Source organism: Mus caroli, unplaced genomic scaffold (assembly GCF_978045245.1).
Source record: "Mus caroli unplaced genomic scaffold, Mus_caroli_1 scaffold_4, whole genome shotgun sequence".
Classification (NCBI taxonomy): Eukaryota; Metazoa; Chordata; class Mammalia; order Rodentia; family Muridae; genus Mus; species Mus caroli.
Genome location: NW_028227259.1, coordinates 74,864,993 through 74,889,223, shown reverse-complemented (window position 1 = coordinate 74,889,223; position 24,231 = coordinate 74,864,993). Strand labels below are relative to the sequence as shown.

General features: G+C 42.2%; 1 protein-coding gene across 2 annotated transcripts in view; it reads left to right on the top strand.

The window, feature by feature from the left end:
• Positions 1–24,231, top strand: part of Corin (corin, serine peptidase) — a 214,384-nt gene that overhangs the window by 129,203 nt on the left and 60,950 nt on the right. For both annotated transcript variants that reach the window (XM_029477597.2, XM_021163653.3), the window contains one exon: positions 16,526–16,639. In XM_029477597.2, coding sequence (XP_029333457.1) covers positions 16,526–16,639 — 114 coding nt within the window. The remainder of the gene's footprint in view (positions 1–16,525; positions 16,640–24,231) is intronic.

Below are 24,231 nucleotides of genomic sequence, written 5' to 3'. Positions count from 1 at the left end.
TCCCGCGTGATTGGACTGGAGCAGAAGCTGTGTTCCACTCACCAGCAGTCTCAAAATCCTGTGGCGGGGGTCCTGGGTAGCTGGCGGGTGTCAGCCGACCCTGTGCTCTAGCTACCCTGGTGCTGGTCCGGCCGGAAGAGGCCTGTGGTCCTACTCAGGCCGGTTTAAAGCGACTTTTAAAAAAAGCTCTTATAAGTAACTCTTCATATTCCATCAGAGCCTCTCAGTTTTGTAGCTGGACATAGAATGGGCTCATCTATGGACTCAGCCTCTAGTGCCTACTTAACACACCCACTCCTTACAGTGTTGCTGGCTGAACCAGGGGCCCTGGGCATGCTGGAAAATACCGGATTCTGTGCTGTCCCATTCAGTCTTGTATCCATTGTCCATCTATGTCTACTTTCTTTGCTGCCTTTTCTGTGTCTGGTGCACATGAGATAGATCCTATACTTTCTCTTTCTCCCTTACCTGTATGACCTTTTGAAGTGGTTTGGGGTTGTCAGTAAGAAAGGAAGAGAAGGATGAGGCTCCTCCTTGGAGGATGAGGCTCCTCCTTGGGTGCTGTACTCTCCTGTTTTCAATGTCAGTGTCAATTTAGCAGAAAAGCCAAACTCATGTGAAACTGAAAGGAACAAAGGCACAAAAGCACACACATCGTCTGGCTTCTCCAAGACCCGATCGGATTCAAAGGATCAGTTTTGAGTCTTTTGAACACCATTATAAGGCAGGAACTGAGCAATTCTACCCCTAGTTATCTTGAATGGCTAAGAAGCTAGTGACCTTGCAGGCACACATCTGTAGTCTAGAGACTCAGTATGCAGGAAGCTAAGGCAGAAGGATCATGAATTCAAGACTAGATGAAACTACCGAGTTTCAGGTCCAGCCTGGGCTGCAAATCAAGACCATCTGTCAGACCTTGATCTCCCTCTCTCTCTTTCTCTCTCTCTTTCTGTCTGTCTGTCTGTCTGTCTCTGACTGTCTCTCTGTCTCTCTCTATCTCTGTCTCTCTCTGTCTCTCCCCTCTGTCTCTGTCTCTGCCTCTGTCTGTCTGTCTCTGTCTGTCTGTCTCTCTTTGTCTGTCTCTGTCTCTGTCTGTCTGTCTGTCTGTCTGTCTCTCTCTCTCTCTCTCTCTCACACACACACACACAAACAGAATAGAGTTTACTCAGATTGAAACCAAGGACTATGACAAGAAAGCATCTCTGACACTGGCCACAGGGAGAAGGATGGAGGGCACATCAGCTTGGACCACTTGTCTGAGTCAGTCACGGACAGGTGGGTCTTTGCCTGTAAAAGAAACATATAAAACAGGGTGAAATTGCCGTGTATCTTGGTAGGCAGAATGGTACCCGGTGCCCTAAAGATGTATCTTTGCTAATCCCGGGATCTGTTAGTTACCTTGGTCCTAGGGATGCCGAGCTGGAGGTAGACAGAGAAATGGTATTCTCCTGGGTTACCTAGGCTGCCTCTGGATAATGACAGGATTCTGAGGAGTATAGAGGAAGACACAAGAGTCACTGAAAGAAGTGAGGCCAGATCCAGGTCAAAGACCTGCGTGTTGTCAGCTTCACCGGGGACAAAAGGAGACAAGTGAGAAGGAACGAGAGCTGCCTGTCGGGACACGCCCTACCCCGCACCCAGAGAGACCCTGGTCTTACTTCTGATTTTCCAAATTGTTAGAGACACATTCTGTTGCCATCACCTAACTTGTGATAGATTTGGCAGCAGTAGGAATTTATACAGGCCTTTGAAGGTTTGCAGTAACAGCCAGGGCTCTGGGGTCTTACTGCTTGGATACCCTGTGTATCCTATTAGCCCTTTATGGGGAAGGTTAGTCACTTTTCAGTGCCTCCGTTTCTTCTTTGATAAATGAGATTTTCAAGTCAGAGCTGTCTGTATTCTGGAAATTAAAAAAAATAAAAAATTAAGGTAAAGCCTTTAAGATATACTCTGTACCTAGAAAGTTCTAGATAAGCATTAGATTATTTAAAAAATCATGAATGGGAGTCCCGAGAGATGGCTCAGCTCTTGGAGCACGGACTGCTCCTGCAAAGGGCCTGAGTTTGGTTCCTAGCCCCTATGTCAGCTCGCTCTCAAGGGCCTGTAACTTCAGCTCCAGGGGATATGTACGACATTCTCTTCTGGACCAGAGGGAATTGTGCTCACATGTACTGCGTCCCTTCTCACATATACATGTAATTAAAAAATAATGAAACAGAAAACAATTCCTGCATGCCTCCATGTGCGTGAAAGGCTTTGTGTGACAAAGGATGTCCCTCCACTCCGAATGCTCTTGTGCCTCTGTGGTTTCCTGACTTTCCTTCTCTGGCCTCTATTGACCTAGTAGTTATTGTCCTGGTTAGGGTTAGTGAAGCACCGTGGCCAGTTTGGGGGTGGAAGCTTTATTTGACTTCCACATCAGTCTTCATCATCAGGAAAGGAATTCAAGCAGGACAGGAACCTGGAGGCAGGAGCTGTCACAGAGACTGTGGAGGGATGCAGCTTACTGGCTTACTTATCAAGGTCTGCTCAGCCGGCTTTCTTTTAGAACCAAGGATTATCAGCCCAGGGATGCCACCAGCCACAATGGGCTGGGCTGTCCCATCTTGATCACCAGTTGAGAGAATGCCTTACAGCTGGATCTCATGGAGGCATTTCCTCAAGGGAGGCTCCTTTCTCTGTGATAACTCCAGCTTGTGTCAAGTTGACATAAAACTTGCCAACACAGTTATCTAGGGCTTTCAACCAATTAGGTTCATGCCTTGTCCCCATTTCTTAGATGTCACGTTTTCTTACTTTCTTGTACTAATTTTCTAATGTCATTTAAAAAATAAATACAAAGAGAAATATACAGTGGACCCACACACACACACTGGTATCTGTAAGTGACTGGTTTGGGGCCCTGCCCTTATAGCTAAGTCCTCCGATGCTCATGGCTGAAATAAAGAGACTGTAATATTTTCATGTACCCTATGTACAGTCTTACCATGTGCTTTAAATCATTTCTAGGCTATGTGTAAGAGCTAGCACAGTATAAATGTTACATAAATCATTGTTCTAACAGATCGTTCAATGAGAAATGATAAGAAATTACATGTGCTGTGTATGCCTGTGTGTGTATGTGTGTGTATCTATCTGCCTGTATGTCTGACTGAGTCTCCCATACTGAGGCAGTGATTACAGACCTACCTGCTTTTTTTTTCTATTGCTAGGCAAATTCAAAGACATGAAACCCATGAACACAGCCAACCATATGTATAACCTGTTGCTGGTTCCCAAGACAGTTTTTGCTATGTTCAAGGCTATGTCATTTGCAAAGTCCTTAGAAACCATGGTTGATAACTGAAGGCAGAGTCCTCAGAAATCACCTTTTAATTGAGGACCTTGGGCTTCTTTGAAATGAGTAGAATCGAACGTGAGAAATTTCAGCTGGGAAATGTTTTAGACAGGAGACCTCCCAGGAGTCCTCTGAATCAAGCCAAGTTTTACAAGGCATTTGGCCTCCTGTTCTGCCTGCTTGTAAATGGTTTAGGCTTGTCAAATTTTCCTATTGGAGTATAGTTGCTGGGAGAAATTGGCAGTTTCCTTTAAAGTTCTCAGAGTAAAGCAGTCTTGAACTTATGTAGCACGAATTCCAGGACTTTCCTATGACTGTAAAGAGTTTTATTTCTATCTGGAAAACATGGTGAGAATGTATAACAGGGTTCAGTAATGAGATGACCTGTTAATGAGAGGCCCTGCTGAAAATGCCATTTCTAGTCCACAAAATCACATTATACATGAGTTACAATGGATATGTGTGTATATATATATATGTGTGTGTGTATATGTGTATATATATATGTGTGTGTGTGTGTGTATGTGTATGTATGCCTGTGTGTGTGTATGGATATATATACATACATATATATATATATATATATATATATATATATATATCCACTTGAAACAAAATTAGCTGAAAAAAAAACCATGGTTCCTGAAGTGATTTCTTATTATCAGAAACATCAACTCTGAAATACAAGCACAAAAAAAATAAATTAGCATTCCACAGTCATGGGGTCTCCATAACTCAGATTTCTGCTTTGTTATATAAAATGCAAAGTGACCCTTCAAAGAAGTGCAATTTTGTTTAAAATAAACCCTGAAACTACAATGCAATTATTTTTGAATTCCATCACACTCTGGGGTACCTTCTGGGCGTGTCCTCTGTGGCTTACGATGTGCTCGTCCTCTGGTGGTTCATGAGCTATGAGGGGCTCTAACTAACCTTTGACATCTTGTTGAAACCTAAATCTGGAAAGTATATGCATCAGAGGTCCTGAATTCCATTCCATTGGGCTGTGCTAGCGGTATGGGAAAATCAACTACTCTAACAAAAATTAATTAGCCAGTCATTCTGTGGGTTTCTTCCATGGCCTTGTCAAACTCATTTTTGACAGTTAGGAAATGTGTCCTGATCTCTTTATCTCTGAGAACTATTTTTGGTGTACTTTGGCCAGAATAGAGCCCCGAGTTTGGCCATGGTATTTTCTATTTGCTCTAACAGGCTCTGAGTTGGATGCCAAGTTTATTTAGCTCATGAGGTGCATCCAGCTCTCACCCCATAGCTACAGCCCCTGAAGTTACAGCCAGGAACAGTACAGATGAAAGTCACTGCCCTCGGTGGTGTGATCTATGGAGACATAACTCATAAAGGAGACATATTTTACTTTTCTATAGTTAAAGTTTTACTTTTTATAGCTAAATGATAAATTTAAAAGGTAAACAGATGATCAACAGGAGTGAAACATGCGACATGAAAGGCCCTGATAGATCAGTAAGGGAAAGTACACAGAAAATGTGCAGAAGACATGTTCACATAGGCATGAGTTGAGCGGGTGCCCCTCTCACGTCAGAACTGCCCAGAGCAGAGTTTTGGGATTTCAGACACACTCACAGCTACAAATCCAGCTGTAACCACCCTCTGGAAAAGCCATATCCCTGTGGGACCTCACCGTTTCCACATCCTTTCTGTCATGATGAGAGTCTCAGCCAACTTCTTCCCTGGGTGACCCCTTCAGGAGACTGACGGTCTGGTTCCTGTCTTGTAAGATGTCCTAGAAACTGTATCATTCCTTTCGGAAAGTGGGCAAAGTACCCCTTCTAAACAAAGTGATTCCCATTGTTGTCCCCATTACCCACAAACCACCTGACCTTGACTAATGCCCTTGTCCTAAACGTGTCAGGACTAAGAGCTTTACTTGGGATGGGCAGTGTTTTCAGAGATTACTTACAAAATGGCAGCATCAGCACCGAGAGAGGCAGCCTCAGACTGTTGAGCATCTATCCTCCTTTCAGAGATCAAGTCAATGATCTCCTCTAGGCCCAGTGGCCATTCTCATGGCCGGCGACTTTTAATCCCATGTGTCTCTCTTAAAACCTTTGCCTCTCCTAAACCTTCCCCCTCTGTTCCCTCTGCTTGTCTTATTCCTCATTAGATCAGTACATACTGTCCACAGCCGACTGGACCAGATATAATTTCTCTTTACTGCTACAAAAGAACATATGAGTTCTGTGAAGATGTGGTAAGAGCAGACTTCTCCTTCCCCTATGTGCTTGCATGCTGAGTACTTAGCCTCCCAATATCTGTGAATTGGCAACGGTGACTACTAAATGCAAGTTCTCTGCTGCCCTGTCACAGCCTTGCAACAGCAGAAGCACCAAGGAAACTGGGAAGAAGAATGCAGGCCCCTCCCTCTTCCTCCCATATGTAAATGAGTTCACAGGACTATTGATTTGATAGCACCAATCCATTTTCCCCTGTTTATAAGCCAAGAAATCAGTAGTAAATCTTCCATAGATGCTGTCGTGATGGTTCAACTTTTCAGAGACCCCCATCTTTCCAACTGTTGTAGCTTGGCTATTTCAAAGGACTCAGTTGCCCTCACCTTCCTCATCCTGGTAGGTAGTGATGTATCCATGAGTTTGAGGATGAGAGTTCTGCTTGCTTACAGGTTAATCGGTTAAGCCTCCAACATGCCTGGCTCTTTTCAGAAGAGAATCACACATTTCTGGTCTTCATTATCAGAGCATGCTGAACTTTGCCCAGTTCAGTAGCAGGCACCATTGCTACCATTAGAGATCACAATATTCAAAGACAAACTTAGATAAGTACAGTTCAGCTAAAAAAGGAAGGATGAGGAAGAGAAGAAGAAGAAGAAGAAGAAGAAGAAGAAGAAGAAGAAGAAGAAGAAGAAGAAGAAGAAGGAGGAGGAGGAGGAGGAGGAGGAGGAGGAGGAGGAGGAGGAGGAGGAGGAGGAGGAGGAGAAGAAAGAAGAAGAGAGAGAAAGAAAGAAAGAGAGAAAGAAAGAGAGAGAGAGAAAGAAGAAAAGAGGAAAAACCTCAAAAGTGTGAAGTAGTTTTCTAAAGGCAATACAGAAATTAAATTAAATTAAAATATTTAACTTTAATTTAAATCCACAACTATGTTTTTTTTCTCTAATATCACTGTTTTGATATACCAAAAGCATTGTAAGTAGTTCATTTTTGGTCTGGATATTAGATGAGTTTTTGGAACTATTTCTTTTAATCAGCTTTTTATCCTTTTGGATATGGGAGTGTTCAGGAGTGAAGTTCTTGACTGTTTGAGAAGTAGCTTGCCTGGGAACAGTCAAACTACTAGAAATAGCCAGGTTTTCCCAACTGTGCCTTCACTCAGTCACTACTATATGCTGTCACTACAGCTCCTGCGTGGAATGAGGTGTGTGTGTGTGTGTGTGTGTGTGTGTGTGTGTGTGTGTGTGTGTAGTTACAGGAATGAGGATAGCAGAAGACCCCAGGCTGAACTCTGACACAGAGCTGCAGAAATTGGCTTGCAGCCACTGGCTGTCACATCTGGAAGGTGAATGAGGTCCCAGCGCCCTGACCATTTGAAGGGCGAGACCACTCTGGAATAGTCCACATCACAGCAACACCAGGAAGTGACAGGAAAGAAGTGTAATCGAATGTTCACAGGATCCATAGTGAATCCACAGACATGCCATCTGTCTTTGAAAGATAGTTTTCTAAGTTCTTTTCACAAAAGTGGTATAAATGCTATTACTGTGTATTGGGCAACATAATACTATAGAATCACAAGCAATTCATTTTAGTGTCAGTACATAAAAAGAAGTAAAAGGGAATAATTATTTAAAATTCAGTTTAAAGGGAATGGTAATTAAAATTTCAGCTTGGTTATGGTGAAAATGAAATCTAGTCTCTTGATGCATAAAATGAAATCTGACTGATTTCTATGACCCACCCATTCAAATGCTATCAGGTATCAGCCCAGTCTGCCTTGTATTGCTATGACAAAATTCCAAAGACTGGCTCCTTTCAAGAAGTTTATTTTGGCTTTTCGTTCCAGAAGCTTGGAAGTCCAAAAACATGCTCTTGGTGAGGGTCATGTTCTTCAGCTCACATGGAAAGTAGGCAGCAGGCATATGGGGAAGAAGGAGAGAAGGGTGCCTCTTTGTACAACAGCTGTACTGGTTAGGTTCTCAGGCTGCTCCCATCCACACTCATGAGGTAGGCATGTTCTTCCCACATCATGCATGCTTCCTCTATCCAACATATTTCTCTGAATTCATTGGGTTTGTTCAGAACTGTGCTCTGTTTGTCTGGACTTGGCCAAAGGTAGTCACTGAAGGTGGCCTTATGTTTGGAGGAAAAAAAAAATCTCAAAACTGTGTCAATGGTCTGGAATTTTTTGTTTTTATATTTTAGGAGTTAAGTATTTATTTTCTAAAGCAAATTCAGAAGGTGATTGGATAAAGGTTTTTACATCTCTCAAAAACTCTAAATAAGTGATTATCTTTGAACTTGTAAATACCTGCCCGGCTTATTGAGTGGATAGACTATAAACAGACAATCTTGAATTGCTCTGTTTTGCCAAAAGTTTAAGTTACTGCAGTTCTTTGCAGGGAAAAAAAAAAGCCAACAATCATTGCACACCTTCTGTTCGCTGACGAGTTCTGAAGACACGTTGTTCAGAGCCCTGTTTGAGGATTAAAGTTTGAGGTGTATACTAGAGCGACATTTTTATTATATAATCCTGGTTTTGAAGATTCCTTGATCTTTTCTGCCCTCCCTCTTTTTCTTCTGCCCCTCATTCCGTTCTCTTTGTTCTTTCTTCTCTTAAGTACTGAGTTGAACAGAGATTCTTTGTGAGACGCATCCTCGTACTTCTGCCTGGCTTCTATTTCAGTTGTCTCTGGTCATCCAGCTTCACTTTCAGATTTCCACTCTATGTTTTCTTTATCTTCTCCTCTATCTAATCATATTGAAAGCTCTACTAGACGAGACTGCGTCTGTTTTACGCCAGGAGGTTTCTAGAGATACTGAGTGGTCGGCGGTGGCTGCTTTTGGAATTCCACTTACATTCTCTTTCCCAGTTACACATGCAGATTTTGATACCTCGAGGCCACTTTTAGATAACTTTGTGATGACTAACTTCTCTACAGAATGATAGGCCTTCCATCATGCTGTCAGACAGGCAATACCTATGCTTTAGGTCTTAGTTTCAGGAATGAAAGCTGAGGGCCATATGGTAAAAGTCCCCATAGACCCAAAGCATAGCTCTATTCAGAGTGGGGGCGTTGGGTAGAGGCGGGGTTGTTTAAGTCCAAGAGTAACTCGGGCGTGAAGACATTTAATTTGGGGAGCTGTTTTGGATTTCCTTTGAACAATTGTTTAACTGAGATGGTTTCTTACTAAATAGAAGATGTATAAAAAGCGCCAAGGGGTATTAAATTAAAGAGCCGTGGCTTGTTTTCCTCTAGTGTGTGCAATGTGGGGATACCATGGAACATAAAGGAAGCCACCGTGACGCCTCTCATTTTAGAATATCAGGAGCATCTAAATGAATCTATAAAAGATCACCAGTCATTGTGTTACCTTTGGACAATGAAGTTTCCTAATTGGGAATTTTTGCTCTTTTAAGAAGAATAAAAGCTAAACCGCGCAACTATGCGCGCAACCATTTACTGAGCACTAAAACGATGAGTTCTCACCTCTGCATCCTTCGGAAGGGAAGATGCATCTGAGAGGTGAGAAAGAGATGTGGAGAGCACGTGGGGTCACTCAGCATGGATGGTGTGGAGAGAAATGTTCTCAGTGGCCCTAGGGGTCCAGGGAGTCAGAAGCACGTGGTAGATGCTCCCTGTGCTTCGGCATGTTCCACCTTTGCTTGGGGGACGCAGGGCGGGGCGGGGAGAGGCGGAGAAGCAGGATCTCAGGAGGGGATGGCTGTGTGGGATACCTAGAAACAGGCCACTGGAGACTATTGCTAGAAACACAGTTGGGGATTTGCCTGACACAGTCTTGAGAGCTCAGCAAACACAAGCCCATCAACAATTCTTAGAGGGACTGAAAACTCCGGGTCTTTCTTTAGTTCCTTATGTACCGGGTGAGCCCCGCAGATCCTCACACCACGGCCCTGTCCTGTGTTGCAGGAGAGGCCTTATAGACTGTGTCTGGATATTTCTCATCATCATTTGGATTGAAACATGAAGCAATGTGATTTTGATGAAGAAATCGACATGGGTTTCCTTATTTAAATTGTTACTTTGATATGTATGTAGTTTAGGGGGCATGTTAATGCAGCTGTAGAGGAGATCAGAGATCTGTTTTCTTGTTCTACCATGAGGGTTCCATGGAGCAAACTCATTTGTCAGGCTTGGCAGCAGTGCCTTTCCCTCCCAAGCCTTCTTGTTGGCCTTGATATGGCATTTCTTATATCCGTGTGTGTGCCAGGGTTAAACCCACGCCCGCTGCATCCTCGCGTCATTCTGAGCCCTTCACAGTTCCAGGGATCCATCAGTATCCTTCTTGCTCCTGGGAGAGAGGAAGTGATAAGAAAAGTAAGAGGAAAGGTCTGATCCTTTCCCAAATCCTCTTCCACATCAATTACTAATGTCTTTTTAAGTTCAAGTATAATGAATACTAATTATAATTAAAAAATGAGGGTCTATAACAGAAATTGCAACTATTAATAACCAAGAAAATTAACTGTGTTCTACTAAAGTTTGAATTGAACACTTATAATCTTTTTAAAACTTTTTATTTTTTATTAAAGATATTTTTTGTTTACATTTCAAATGTTATCCCCTTTCCTGGTTTCCCGCTCGAAAACCGAAAACCCTCTATCCCATCCTCTCCTCCCCTGCTCACCAACCCACCCACCCATTCCCTCTTGGGCACTTCTAATCTTAAAGGAGGAGTTTAAAGTGCTGTTTTGGCAACAAAAGCTCTTCTAGGAGAAGATTTATCCTTTCCTGTGTAAGCAGACAGTTCTGACACTCAGTGTGCTCTGTGACATGGGCCCAGGGTCCCTTTCCTGCATATCATAGACATTTTCAGAAATACAGCACTCTAACCCAAAGAATAGGTAATGTGGGTAGAAGTGTGGGGATGGAGAAGTGGGCCCACCATCACAGGCCAGACTCGGAAAGATTCTTTCCTTGTCCTGTTATTAGAGCAAATTGTACCGAGAACAGGCCTTGTCTGCAGGTTTGACTAATATCCCACTGGCACATAGAGGCATTTTAGTATTTTGTCCATTTATTCATCCATCAGTGAAAAGAACATCATAAGATATTCATTACCCTCGAATATGGAGGGCTGAGGAACTAGAACCTTTGTCATTTAGCTTGACTCTCTCAGCACCCCATGTTCCCAGGCTTTATTTATTACTTTATAAATAATCTGATTTCTTCCTATCACGTGGCAGTTTCATCCTAGACTCAGGACACGGCGGTAAGAGAACTGGCCAGCTGCCTTCCCTTAAGAAAGTCACGTGGTAGGAAGGAGCCAGAGTCAATGAACAAACATGCAGAACAACTTTGAGGTGTAAATTGTGTGAGTTGTAACAAACCATGGTCTCTGTCGCTGTCTGGGTTCGCTTGACTTTCTGCTGACTGTCCCCTGATGCGTCTGGGCATCAGCACTCTTGGAAGCCATAGGCACAGAGCACTGTGTTAAAAGATGCCTTGTTTGAGCCTTGGCTACACATAAACCCAAGTGCATCCAGGCACAGGAGGTGAGATCAAGAACTCCCAGTCAGCATGGAATCTATACTGAGACCCAGTCTCAAACCACCACCACCCCTGCCCCCAGAGAACAAAAATTTTAATACAAAAATAAAAAAAAAAGAGATGTTCAAAATGAAAATAAGAAGCTGTCTCTTGTGAGACTATGCTGGGGCCTAGCAAACACAGAAGTGGATACTCACAGTCAGCTAGTGGATGGATCACAGGGCCCCCAATGGAAGAGCTAGAGAAAGTACCCAAGAAGCTAAAGGGATCTGCAATCCTATAGGTGGAACAACAATATGAACTTACCAGTACCCCCCGGAGCTTGTGTCTCTAGCTGCATATGTATTAGAAGATGGCCTAGTCGGCCATCAGTGGAAAGAGAGGCCCATTGGTCGTGCAAACTTTATCTGCCTCAGTACAAGGGAACGCCAGGGCCAAGAAGTGGGAGTGGGTAGGTATGGGAGTGGGTGGGGGAGGGTATGGGGGGCTTTGGGGATAGCATTGGAAATGTAAATGAAATAAATACCCAATAAAAAAAGGATTTCTTAGCTTAGTACATAGTTCTACCTGAGGAATCCTCATTTTTGTGGTGGATTAGAGGGATAGAAAGATGCAGTCTACTTGGTTAGATTATATATGTATATGTTCTTTGTCTCTCTCTTTATCTTGGTGAATGGTCATTTAGTTGGCCCATGGGCAATACTTGGTGTCTTTTCTGCTTCTCCTACAGAACACAATAATTCAAATGCACTAAAATACATAATTTTAAACATTGTTTTTGTGCTCATTTACTATAACATTTAATTGCTTTCTTCTGCAGCAAAGTTGTCCTTTCTTTCTTAGTTGCTCACCACCTGCCCCCTCTCCCACAGGCACACCCCAGTCTGGGTTTAGCCCCAGTAATTTATTGAAATTCTCATAAGGTCTCTAACTGGCCTCTGCATTGCTGATCCGGGGCTAATCTCTATCCAAAAGACAGGCACCACTCAGCTGTGCAGCATCTCTCTTCTCTGGCAGTGTCCTCTCAGAGAGTCTCACTCTCTCCATACTCAGGGCCTCCTGCCTCCAACCTCTACCCATAACTTTTTAACATTTAATGAATGAAAGACTCAGGTATTATGACTTATCCTCTATAGAAGTTAGGGCACAGCCCAAGTTTGGTAATTAGATTAGACCCTTGGACTTTCTCTTCCCTGATTGTTCATCCCAAAGCTGAGGTCTGTCTTTTACTCGTAAAGATACAGCACTTTACGTAACCTCTGGAAGGAAAAAGCCAGGGAGATTTGCACCAAGGGTTTCAAGCTGGGTATTGAATGCATTCCTTACAGGTTCTCTTACTCTGCTCAGCCCCAATTGGAATGTGCTGTTGCAGGTTAGCTTTCTCTCTAGAGGTGGAATTGAAGCTAAGCTTTGGGCTGTGAGCAAGCTCAAAAGAAGGGTTGATGGGGCTTCCTCACAATCAGTAGCTGGTTAGGAATTTCCAAGACTCTAGAAGTTGATCACTGGAGCAAGAGCGCATTTGCCAATATAAATGCTGCTCTGATAGGATGGAGAGATGGCTCAGTGGTTAGGAGTGCTTGACTGCTCTTCCAGAGGTCCCGAGTTCAACTCCCAGCAACCGAATGGGGGCTCATCAGTGTTTCCCTGAAACACAGAGAGAAGCAAGGAAGGCTGGAAGCAGTTGAAGTTGCCAATGAGTTTCGGTTTGCAAAGTGCTATTTCAGAAACTCATCAGAGACTAGAATATTGAGAAAGGCCAACTGTCCTCATGAGTACACAGTCTCCCAAGGCCTTGGCAGTCTGAAGCCCAGGTGGTTTACGATCAACCCCACCCTACCTGGATGTGGAAAGTTGCATCTCATGGGACATGACTGAACACTGCTGTTCCCGAAGAAGTGTGCATTGTCTCAAGAGTAAAGAGAATTCAGAGATGGTGTTGAGACACCTTCAATCAGATGATGACCAGTTGCATGCATAAAGGGGTGGGTGGCTTTGTTTTCTTACTGAGTTAGCCATAGGGACTATGCTAGGGAGGTTCTCTGTAAATCTCATCTCAAATAATTAATGACTACTCTTCTATTGATCAGCTATTGATTTTAATTTAAGTTCAGCACATTCCTTATAGAATTGCAGACAAAGCGGTATGCAGTGTCAAGATGGTACAGCATGCCTTTCAGGATCTCTCTTTATCATCTGAGTGATAATTCAAAGGCGGTGAAAAGACAATTGGTAGAAGACAGTGAAATTTACGGCAAAACCTCTGCAGAAACTTGCTAAGTGCTCTCTTAGGATGTCTTCCAAAAAGCCAGTGTTGATGTGGAATGTCACTTCATCTGGATCCGATTCACCTGGAGAACAGACATCTGTCTTTTGTTTACAGGGAGAAAGAAAGACAGTTTGAACTTTGGCTCAGACCCAGTACCCTGGAATCAGACTCAGCTAACAGCATTAAGGTTGCTAGCAGAACAGCAGAATGGGTGGGGTGTGGAGGACTGGGCTGCAGTCTGTACCTCAGGATCCTAGGCTGACTTGTTTAAACCTCTTACCAGCATTATAGCTTTGGGCCACTGCTGTCTTAACTTCTTGGTGCTCTGGTTCGTCTATCTGTAAATTACCATTTCCTCCAAGGATGTCGGAACAAGAATGTCTGCCTTGAATATTAGGAATTCAAAGTTGATGTTTATACCTTTTCTTTTTTGAAATTGAAAAGCTTATGCAAGGAAATGGCAAATTCTACATACATGATTCAAACAGGAAAGATTCTTTCTACTCTAATTTTTTAAAAGTGATACTGATGACAAGACTTTGAACTTTCTCGGTTTCTCTTTTTCTCTGTGTGTTCATTGCACACAATGCTGTATTCCATAAGGGCATGCTTATGCAGGTATACAATGTACTTGGTGCCTAGTCCTTGCGGCTTCCTCCTTCCACCTTCTCCACCCTCCCCATCCCCTTTCTCACCGTTGCTTTCTAGACAAATCTGCCTTTACTTTAATATCAGATATGCATACATTACTTTACGTATTAATATAAATTGTATAAACAACAAATGAGAGAAAATGGGCACTATTTGTCTTCTTGAAACTTTGAAAGCACACACTTTCAAAGCAAGAAGAAAAACACTGTTTGCAATGACTTAAAACTTTCTTAGACCGGCCCGCCCCCTTCAAATGTTACGCCACCAAGAAGTCACCTTCCACTGAATCAGCCACGACAAGAGAGGTCAGTAACGCGCCAGCACCAGCAGGCTAGGGTTTAAATTTGACCTAGATTTGAGATGGCCACATCCAGCAATGGCTTCACTAATGTCATGTTTACGTGAGGTTTTGAGATACGGAAGTCAGGAACTAGTTCATGCCGGGCTTTCAGCTCCGTTTCCTGAGGACTCACCAGAGCCATGGATGCAGTGCTCCCTGAGGCAGCCACGGAAAGGCACACATGGACTTTTGCCCTCCATGGTTTGTACAGTAGGCCACCAGTCTCACAGTAGGATCGACACCCCTTGACATAGATCAGCTGGTAAAGCCCTAGGGCATGGCTTCATTTTACATCTGCTTTGCTGTGTGCCCATTAGGAGTCTGTTCTTGTAGTTATATTTAGTACATACATTCACGCATGTGTTCAGTTCTCCTTCACTGCACACCTCAGACTTATTGAGTACTTTGGCAGCTGAGATTCACTATGTAATTAATTAGATTGATTCTGAAACGATAAGATGCAATGAAAACTATATTTTTATTATTGATATTGTGAGATTATCTGATCACCTAGGACTTTGTTTCCAGCAAATCAAGACACTGATTTTCATGAGTGCTTTGGGGGAAAAGATCCTGGATCTAGCAATACTTATTTCCTTTTGGCTTTGTGATAATGTGTGGCCCTGTTGGAGATTTGTGCGACTTTTCCCATCAAATATGAATCTAGAACCTTCTAAGTGCCAGCCATGGAACATCTGGGAATGGTGACAGATGGGATTCCCTACCTGCAGTTCTTGCTTTGTTCTACTCTTCATTTCCATTTTTACATCAAAGAGTTATCCAGTTCTCAGTTCCCATTATTAAGGGTACAAGGGTCACATGATCAAGGAATGTGTACTTCAGGAGACCGTAATCGGGCAACCATCCCTGTGACTGGGATGCACACTAGCTTTGACGATTTTATTTTCTCCTATTCTAAAACTGTACCATCCCTTCCAAAAAAATTAGCATTTTTCTCTGACTAGAGAAATACACTTGATCACTATATTTGTAAAATTCAGAATGAAACAAAATAAAAATTGTCCTGAGCCTTTCTAGTAGGTATAACTACAGTAGTTGGCCTTGATGGATGACAAGTTATAATACGCTATTTAACACCAGCCAGTGCCTTTTTCAGTTGAAGTATCTTGAACTTGTCCGCAGGATGTTGAGTTATTTTCTGTGGTGTACATTTTCAGTGACACTAACAGTATTCTCTACTGTGGAGTTACCAAATTGATTTAGGCAGTCCCTGTGTTTTATGTAATTGCTACCTTATGGTTTCCTCATCATAAGCAAGGGTGGTATGAATAGCCTTAAAGTAAAACTTTTCTGTATTAATATTAATTTCCTTCGCACCAAGTCCAAGAAACCAGATTTTTGAGTCAAAGGTTCTATAGTTTAAAAAAATACCTGGTGCACATAAGCACACATAGAACTTTATTTGTATGTGCTTCGTTGAGGTTTCCTTTTTATTAGTGACCTTTCTGACTTTCTAATCTGAAATTTGTTACATATTGTAATTTTCAAGTAGTCAAATAGTTGTTGAAATTTAAGGAAGAAGAAAAAAGGGAATATCATGATAATAGCAAAAAGCAGTCAAATGTAACTGTTCATTGTCAGTGACAAAAGTAATAGAAAATATCATTAGTTAATAAGTAAGGTGTCACCTTTCCGATGCCCAAACACTGCCTTACACTTTAACCTTTTGTTAAGGCAAGCAAATATATTTCAAGTGCAGGGCACGGGGTCTCTGCTCCCGTATTCCAGAGCTCATCTGTTGTCTGACTGTTTTTATGAGAACTCTCTCTGGGCAGCACACAGTGGCATTTAGAGAGGGAACTCCTTGTTCAGTCAGTAGTACTCCACTTTCACGTTGTTTGCAATCGCTTAGAACAACATCTTCCGATTGAGTATTTTCTCCACATACACTGTGCACTTGTTAGGGCTGAGTGCTCTATTGTTTCTGAACACACAAACCCTTGTGCGGAGCCTGCTGGTAAAGTGTAACCTGGCTGTCTCCAGCCAGCACTGTTTGGGTTCCTCCTAGATAATTCTACCGTAAGCATTCCAGAGTCCAGTGGGGAAATGGTGACAAATGACAGCGAGGGGTTCTGGAAGGAAATCTGTCAAATCTCAAAGGAACTTTTTATTATTTTTAATTTTTTTCTCTCCCTCTCCTAAGTTTAAAAGAATAAAGAAACATGTTCTGACCCCTTCCCCTTTCTTTTCCAGCGCTCTGTGGAGGGGGCGAGAGCTTCCTGTGTACCAGCGGGCTCTGCGTCCCCAAGAAGCTGCAGTGTAACGGCTACAATGACTGTGATGACTGGAGCGACGAGGCGCATTGCAGTAGGTGACAGGCCCTGTGGGGCTTAGCTGGGTGGGAAGGGATTCTACTGAGGAGCCTAGACACCTATGCCACTGCACTGTCTGATACTGACAGCCAGCCTGGCCATTAGTAGACGGCCATTGGTTTGCATTCTGGGTGAAGTCAATAGGTTTATCTCCCCCAGAGTCACCATGTTGGGCTTGCACCCTGCTCCGGAGCTGAGACGCTGTGCTCCAGTTGCTTTACCAATGTATGATTGATCACAGTCAGCATGGGTAGAGCTGGGTTTCCTTCCTGGGAGACTCACCCAGCCTTGGTGAGAGATTGAGACTGCTGCCTTAGTGGAGAGACTTTTGTTTACCAGGCACCAACTCTTTTCCCTGTGGGGAGGGTTAGGATGCTCGTTTGCTGGAATTTGGGGCAGGTAGCATATCATAGTATCAGAGTGCTGTTCATCAAAGTGTGGTTTCATATTACCAACTATTTTTAAAAAATGGCTGAGTGAAAAAGAATGGTTAGGAAAAGCTTTGTGTCAACTTCTTAGAGAGTTTCAACACATGCTGATATATTAAAGGTTTGAGAAAAGCTGCAGTTTAAATCAAGTGTACAATGCTACATATCTTCAGCCTTTTTCTCCTGTGAACTCTCACCCTTATTTATTTGTACATTTATTTATTCTGTCTATTACATAGTAGGTAGTAGGAATTAAGTTATGCTACATATATTTTGAAAACCATTATTTTTAGTAAGGATTTTATTTTATTTTACAATATAGTATTTTCTCTTCAGGAAAGCCTATGCATGCAAATTTACAGGTAAAACATCGTTTTAGCCTATGTGGTTACATTAAGGACTGTCACTGTGACATTAGCCGAAAATACTATTCAAAATGACCACCGGAGGGGATTCTGAAAGGTTCAACTGGATATGTCCATCTGATGGGGATGCAGTAAAATCTCTTGTTATCTCCTGCTGTGGCCAGTACTGGGGCATTATTCAGTGTCAACAGTGCCTTTAATCCTATGCAGCTGGCTCTGGCTCTGTCATTTTGTTCTCTGGTGCTGAGCATTGATTGTAAACGCTGTTAGTGCTTCGAGCTACAGTCTTTAAGATACAATCTGAAGGAGTTCAATTTTCCTAGTTACCAACTGAATGAGAAGTTATTGCTATTCTGGAAGGTGCATAACGATATCTTAGCTGGCATTATATTCATACCTTAACATGACATGATCTGGCGCATTGAGAAAATACATCCCTTTAGCAACTGTCTCTATGAAGCCCCATAGTGAAACATATAAAACTTGGCATGCTATTGTTTCTGACCATCAGAGGCCATCTCCTGAGCCTGAACGTTTGATGTGTGCAGCATTTCAACATGAGCTTCTAGCGACTGGCCTCTACTCTCCTGTTCTTACTATCCCTGCCGTGAGAACCATGTGTGTCTGAAGGAGGGCTTGTGTGCAAATCAGTGTTACCATAGCCCCAAGGTACTATGGAGAGAAGCTTGGCTGAACATTCCTAGGGGAAACAGAAGAAAATACTCAGCTCCTATATCCTAGCAGGTCGAGACCACGCTGGCCAGAAAAGGCAGGAAGCTAAACCTTCCTCTTGGTTTTTAAACACTGGACTTGTTTTCTTTTAAAAAGCAAGTTAGGTGGTTTGTGGAGTCTCTTGCATTGTTCGAGATTCAATGGAAGCTGGGGAAAGGACTTACCTGTGGTAGATTGTCCGTCAGCTACGTCAGAAGTGTTTACCTTCAGGATTTGATTGAACTGTCAACTCTGGAGGAACTGCGCAACCCTTACTTTTGTTCAAAGGCAGCAAAGGCTTGGGGCAATGAAGACGTTTTCCAGGGATCAAATTGATGGATTTGCCGTCACTTGTGAAAGGTTCCAAATTTAACACGTTTTCTGTCGTATGTGCTGCTTCTGAGTTGGCCTTATCCACGCAAGTTCAGACTTGGTGAATTAGGTGACAAGAGAATGTTTGTCCTGGTTGCTCTAGCATGCCCTGGGTGAAAACTGACCATCACGGTGTCACTGTGAGTACCCCTGGCTGTTCTTCTCTACTAACTAATTTGGTCTTATATGTCAGCTATTCTTTTGGATTTATTAAATAAAATTATTCCCAACCTCTTGGAGCCATCTTAGTTTCACAACAGAAAGGTTTTTGTAAAAATGAGGAAATTTTGGATATTTGTTTTTCATTCTGCTCTTCAAGGTAGGCTGTGCATATAACCAGGGCTTTCCTCAGCATCTTCTGACTGCTTAGCATCCCCAGGAGGCAACCCCTCTACCTGATGTGATACTCATATCCTTGGCCTGGAGATGAGTTTAGGTAGAAGTGCTTCTGATTCATAGACCCTGGACCAGAAGGTAGCTCATCTCTTTTGATGCTAATGTACTTTTGACTGGGTAACCATCTCCAAGAACAGTTAAAGCCGGGGCTGCTAATACTGCCACACAATGGGTGTTTATAGGTAGATATTGCTAAAAGCCCCAAAGCACTGAGGAGACGGCTTAGCAGTAGAGAGCACTCACTGTCCTTGGAGAGGACCCAGATTTCATTCCCATCATGCACATGGCTTACAACCACCCATCACTTCAGTTCCAGGGGATTTCATGCCCTTTTCTAAATTTTCCAAGGCACCAAACATGCATGTGGTACACAGACATACATGTAAACAAACCACTCATATCCATAAAATAAGAGGAACAAATCTAAAAACAAAAACAAATCCCAAAGAAAATAATTCACATACTTTGGTTCAAAAAGTTCTTCCATCCAAAACCTAATCAGGCCTGATTCTGCCAGCTTCCAAGATCAGATGAGCGGGGCTCCTTCACCATGTGGGACTTTATACTTTCTGACACATGAAATCAATCAACCAAATACTTTTGGAAGCCATTTGCTCTGAACTTTGGGTGAAATGGGTGAACTTGTTTTTGTTTTTGTCGTTTGTTTGTTTGTTTGTGATGACTGTGGTTACCTAATTGTAAGGAGTGCCACACAATGTGACTATCAGTCTTATATGTGCTAAACTCAGGTTGTCCAGTTTCCTATATTGCTATCCTTACCATTCCTGATTCTATAAACTTGAATACAACTCTACCTCTCTTTGCCTCCATTTCCTCATGAGCCAAGTGGAAACAAGACTGTCTCTAGAGTTGAGTTGTTGGATATAAAACCTATAGAATTGGCTTCTTGGATATAAAACCTACAGAACTGACTTGTTGGATATAAGACCTATAGAAATGACTTGTTGGATATAAAATCTATAGAATTGGCTTGTTGGATATAAAACCTATAGAATTGGCTTGTTGGATATAAAACCTATATAGGCATGGCGCAACTCCCCAAGAACAGTGAGGTTTATGTCTATGATGGTGCTTGTCACTAAAGTTACCTTAGTCTCTGCCACCTCCATTGTGTCGTTCATGACTGAGACAAATCCCCTGAGAAACGGTTTAAAAGTAGGAAGGATTTTGTTTCTATATGGAGAGTTGGGTGTGTGTGTGTTGTACTTTGTTTGGGTATTGGTTTCTTTGTCTCAGAGGTGGTGGCATAAGATTGGCTGCTGGTGTCTTTCTTGGCCCGAGGTGAGGCAGAATAGCAAGCAGGAGGAGCTCAGTGGAGCCCAGTGGCTCCCCTCATGGTGGTCAAGGAGATAATGAAATGAGCGCCCTCCACCACCATGCCTTCCTAGAAATCTTTTCCCCTAAAATAAGGATGCATGTAAATACTAGAAATGCTCCCTCTGGTTAACAAAAGTGTCTCATTTGACAAGTAACCAAAGAGCTTCAAATGCTTGCAAAAATTCCTGTAGTATAGAGACTCTGGGGAAATGCTGACTCAGCCAAATGATTGCAGAGTCTCACATTCCATCTATCTGTGAACCCAGTAGTAGATATGTTTTGTAGAAACCCAGTGAGTAGATGCATTATATTTTGATTGCTTTCAGTGTAGATTTTTTTAGTCTAATCAGGGGTGTAACACACAAACACAGAAAACATTAAACCTTCTTTTTCCTTTTTTTATTAGTTATCTTGCCTCTGACATTTTCTTTCATGTATAAAATTCAGTCTAATTATTCTCATCTTCTGTCCCTGTCAATCCCCCGACACACAAGTCCTCCTTTCACGTGATTGACTCTTCGCTTTGTTTTGTGATGTCACTGAGTTGAAGTGGTGGCATCTGTGTAACCGTGGGTTTAGCACTATCCATCAGAGTTTGGCTAGGTCACCATTGGGAACACAACTGTAGACAATGACTTCCACTCTTCCAGAACCTTCCAGTTGCCAGTCTCTTTTGTCAGAGAACCCGATGATCCCCTTCCTCATTCGTGACCGAATGTTGACAGGCCCAGTGCAGGCAGTTGATGTGATTTCAAGGCTACAGTTGCTGCACCAGGCCTAGAAGGGAGCATTTATAGTCATTCCCAGTTACCATTAAACCTTAATGACTAAATAAGGTACTAAATATGACATTTCCAATATGTTATTTGAAAAGAATAATACAAGAAGTGTCCTAAAAATCAAACAAGATGATGTAAATGCAGTGACATAAATTCTGAACTTAGAGTCATTTTGAACATAGTTATGGAGAGAGGCTAGTGAGAAAAGAAGGATTTAGGCTGGCCTATAGCCTGTGTTTATGTGCTAGGGTAGTGGCTCTCAAACCTGTAGGTGACATTTTGCAATACCTGGAGATACTGTCACTGCTACAGTTGAGAGCATGATGGGAAAGCTACCAGCGTCTAATGGTTTTCAATCAAGGTCGCTGCTAAACAGCCATTGCCGTGCAACCGTGAATTACTCCATCTGAAGGGTCAGAAGGTTGGCAGGAGAGGACCCTCCTCCAGATGTAGTCAGCAGGAGAAGAAAGTCCAGGCATTCACCAAAGCCAGCCTCTGCTTACAGATCTGTTAAGGGCCGAGGCAGTGCCCGTGGTAAGTCTTTTAACCTCTCTAGTCATCTCACAGTGAGAAGATTGTGTGAAGTAACCTTTACTCTCCAAAATCCCATGACTAAAAACTAAGTGTTCCTGCTTGGTTCTTGAATTAAGGCAAATCGGCTCGTGTTTACGGAGTTGGGCACTGGGCAAACCAAAGGCAGTCCTTGCTAAAAAGGCTTTCTGTTTCTTAGCGTTCAGCTTTAATTTAATGATAATTTTGAGGGACAAAGGCTTATAGTGTATTTATCAGATGCCAACCTGAAGTAAATATTTACACGAAAGAACTTCAGAAGCAACATTTTTCCATCAAGTTCTCTGTTAATAATAATAATTATTATTGTAAAAAAAAAAAAAAACAAGCTGGAGGTACAAAAACACCCAACTTAAGTCCAGGCAAAAATTATGCTTGAACTAAGCAAGAAAATAGCACCAAGCACCTTTGAAAATTATAATTTCTTGGCCCCAAATTATGATGACTGCATCTCCTTTCAGCACAAATAAACATTTACTCAAATAAAAGGAGCCACTGTGATTTTTGCTGTTTGCTGTGGGTTCCTGGCTGCCTGGTTTGGGTTTTGAGTGTTTACTGATCCCCAGGGCAGTACGGAAGTAACAGGCCAGTTTTCTAAGTGCAGCTAATTTGGTATCTAAGTGCTGAAAAGGACCTTCTTCTCACCAGGAGGTCCTGACTATGGAAGCTGAACTTGCAACTATGTGAATCTTAATTTTCTAATTTTTTTTTTTAGCCTATGTTTTCTCCATTTCTGAAGTAGTTTAGCCAACAGAAAGCTAATCTTAAAGGTATATCTGGTGAGGTGCTTCAGTATCGATTACCAAAGATCCAGAACGGGTTTCAAAGAGGACACAGAAACTATTGGAAATTTTCGGTGTGCTCTTAGGTCAATCAGATTCTAAAAGGAGTATTTGATTCCCTAATGTTCCTACCATCAGAAAAACAAAAACACACTGCTAGAAAAGAGTTCTATTCATGATTTCCAATATTCCCCTCTTCTCTCTTGGGGATGCATGGATTCATACACTTGATTGTTAAATTGAAAAGCCTATTTCCCTGGCTAGTGCGTGTTCTTCCAAATTAATTCAAGACTTCCTAAGAACAATTGATTAAAACAAAAGAAAAATGAAAAGGCCCTTTAAATGTTTTCAAAGAACTATGCACATATCAGGGCCCACTCCCTAACGTGCCCTGTGGATGTCAAAGGCAAGGTCGTAACTCCCTGGGCTCATCTGTCGTGCACCTCACTCAGCAGTGCAGTGTATTGTGGATAGAGGATGCCTTCTGTTGCACAGGACTGTTCCTAGAAGATTGGTGCCTCTTCCTAGTCCTTGTGTTTTCCTTTATTATTCCGTCCTTGTTTGAAAATTATTCAGGCTGGGAGAAATGGAGATATGCAATGTGCTTTTTTTTTTTTTCTTGAAATTGCTGCAGAGGATCTTCAGGGCCCACATTATTCTTTAAATGAAGTGATTCTAAAAGGTAAGGTGTTTCCTCAGAAGAAAAGTTTCTTGAAATAGATGCGTAAGAACTCTCTAACCAATCAACTGCAAAGACCTCTCATTTTTAATCGACATAGGAATGGCATATACTTATTGAATATGTGTGCTAACTCAATAATGAATGTATTATGGAATGATCAATGTTTCTATCTGATACCACTTCACAATGCTTATTCTTTAGTCTCCTTTATGGTTATCATAGTCTATAGTTCCCTCTTGGACTTTATAACACTGGAACTTGGAGAGAGGTTGGAAATCAGGTGGCAAAGACTTTGGAGAGTAATTATTGTTGTTGCGCTTAGCTTGTGTTCCCCACACCCTACATGAGGTGCAGGATTCTAGAGACCAGAGGACTTGGGGCCTGCACACTGAATCGCTAGTCTTCATCGACGCCCATTTCTCTCCACTTTTATTTGCTTTTGTTCCTTTACTTGGAGCATACTAATTTTACCGTTCTATCTGTTATATCCACTCCTCTGAGATCCTTGGTCATCAATCTCGGCCCTTCTCAACAACCTGAAGAAACCTAATTTCCTTCTTTTATTTTTAACTTTAAATGGGAGAAAACAACCTTCCCATAATAACCTATTTTTACACTTAATTTAGATTTAGTAAGAAAAAAGGATAATACATGTCTGAAACCCAGTTATTAAACATGGGACGAAATGTTTCACAGAGGTTGAGGTATGATGTATACACTGTAAATTTCACCCACTAGAATCTCGTGAATTTACATATCTGTACAAACATCCTCACAAGTCAGGCATCAAGTTCTCCAGTCTGTTCCAATCTTCCCTCCCACCCATCTTCTGTTGATCCCCACTCTTAACCCTGCAGACGCTGGAAACCTCTGCTCTGAAATCTGTCTTTATAAATGTTCTGTCTTCTGGGAATTCCATAGATGGGTCATATAGCATGAATACGTTGATTCTGTTTTCTTTCACTAAGCATAACATTATGAGGCTAATCAACGTAGTCACATACATCAGGCTTTTGGTCTCTAATCTCGGGATAGTGTTTCATTGTAATCATGTACTCTATTTTGTTGCCTGTTCATCTGTTGGTGAACATTTGGATTTCTGCCAGTTCTGGGCTGTGATGAATAAGGCTTCTGTGAGTGTTCACATACAAATCTTTGAATGAA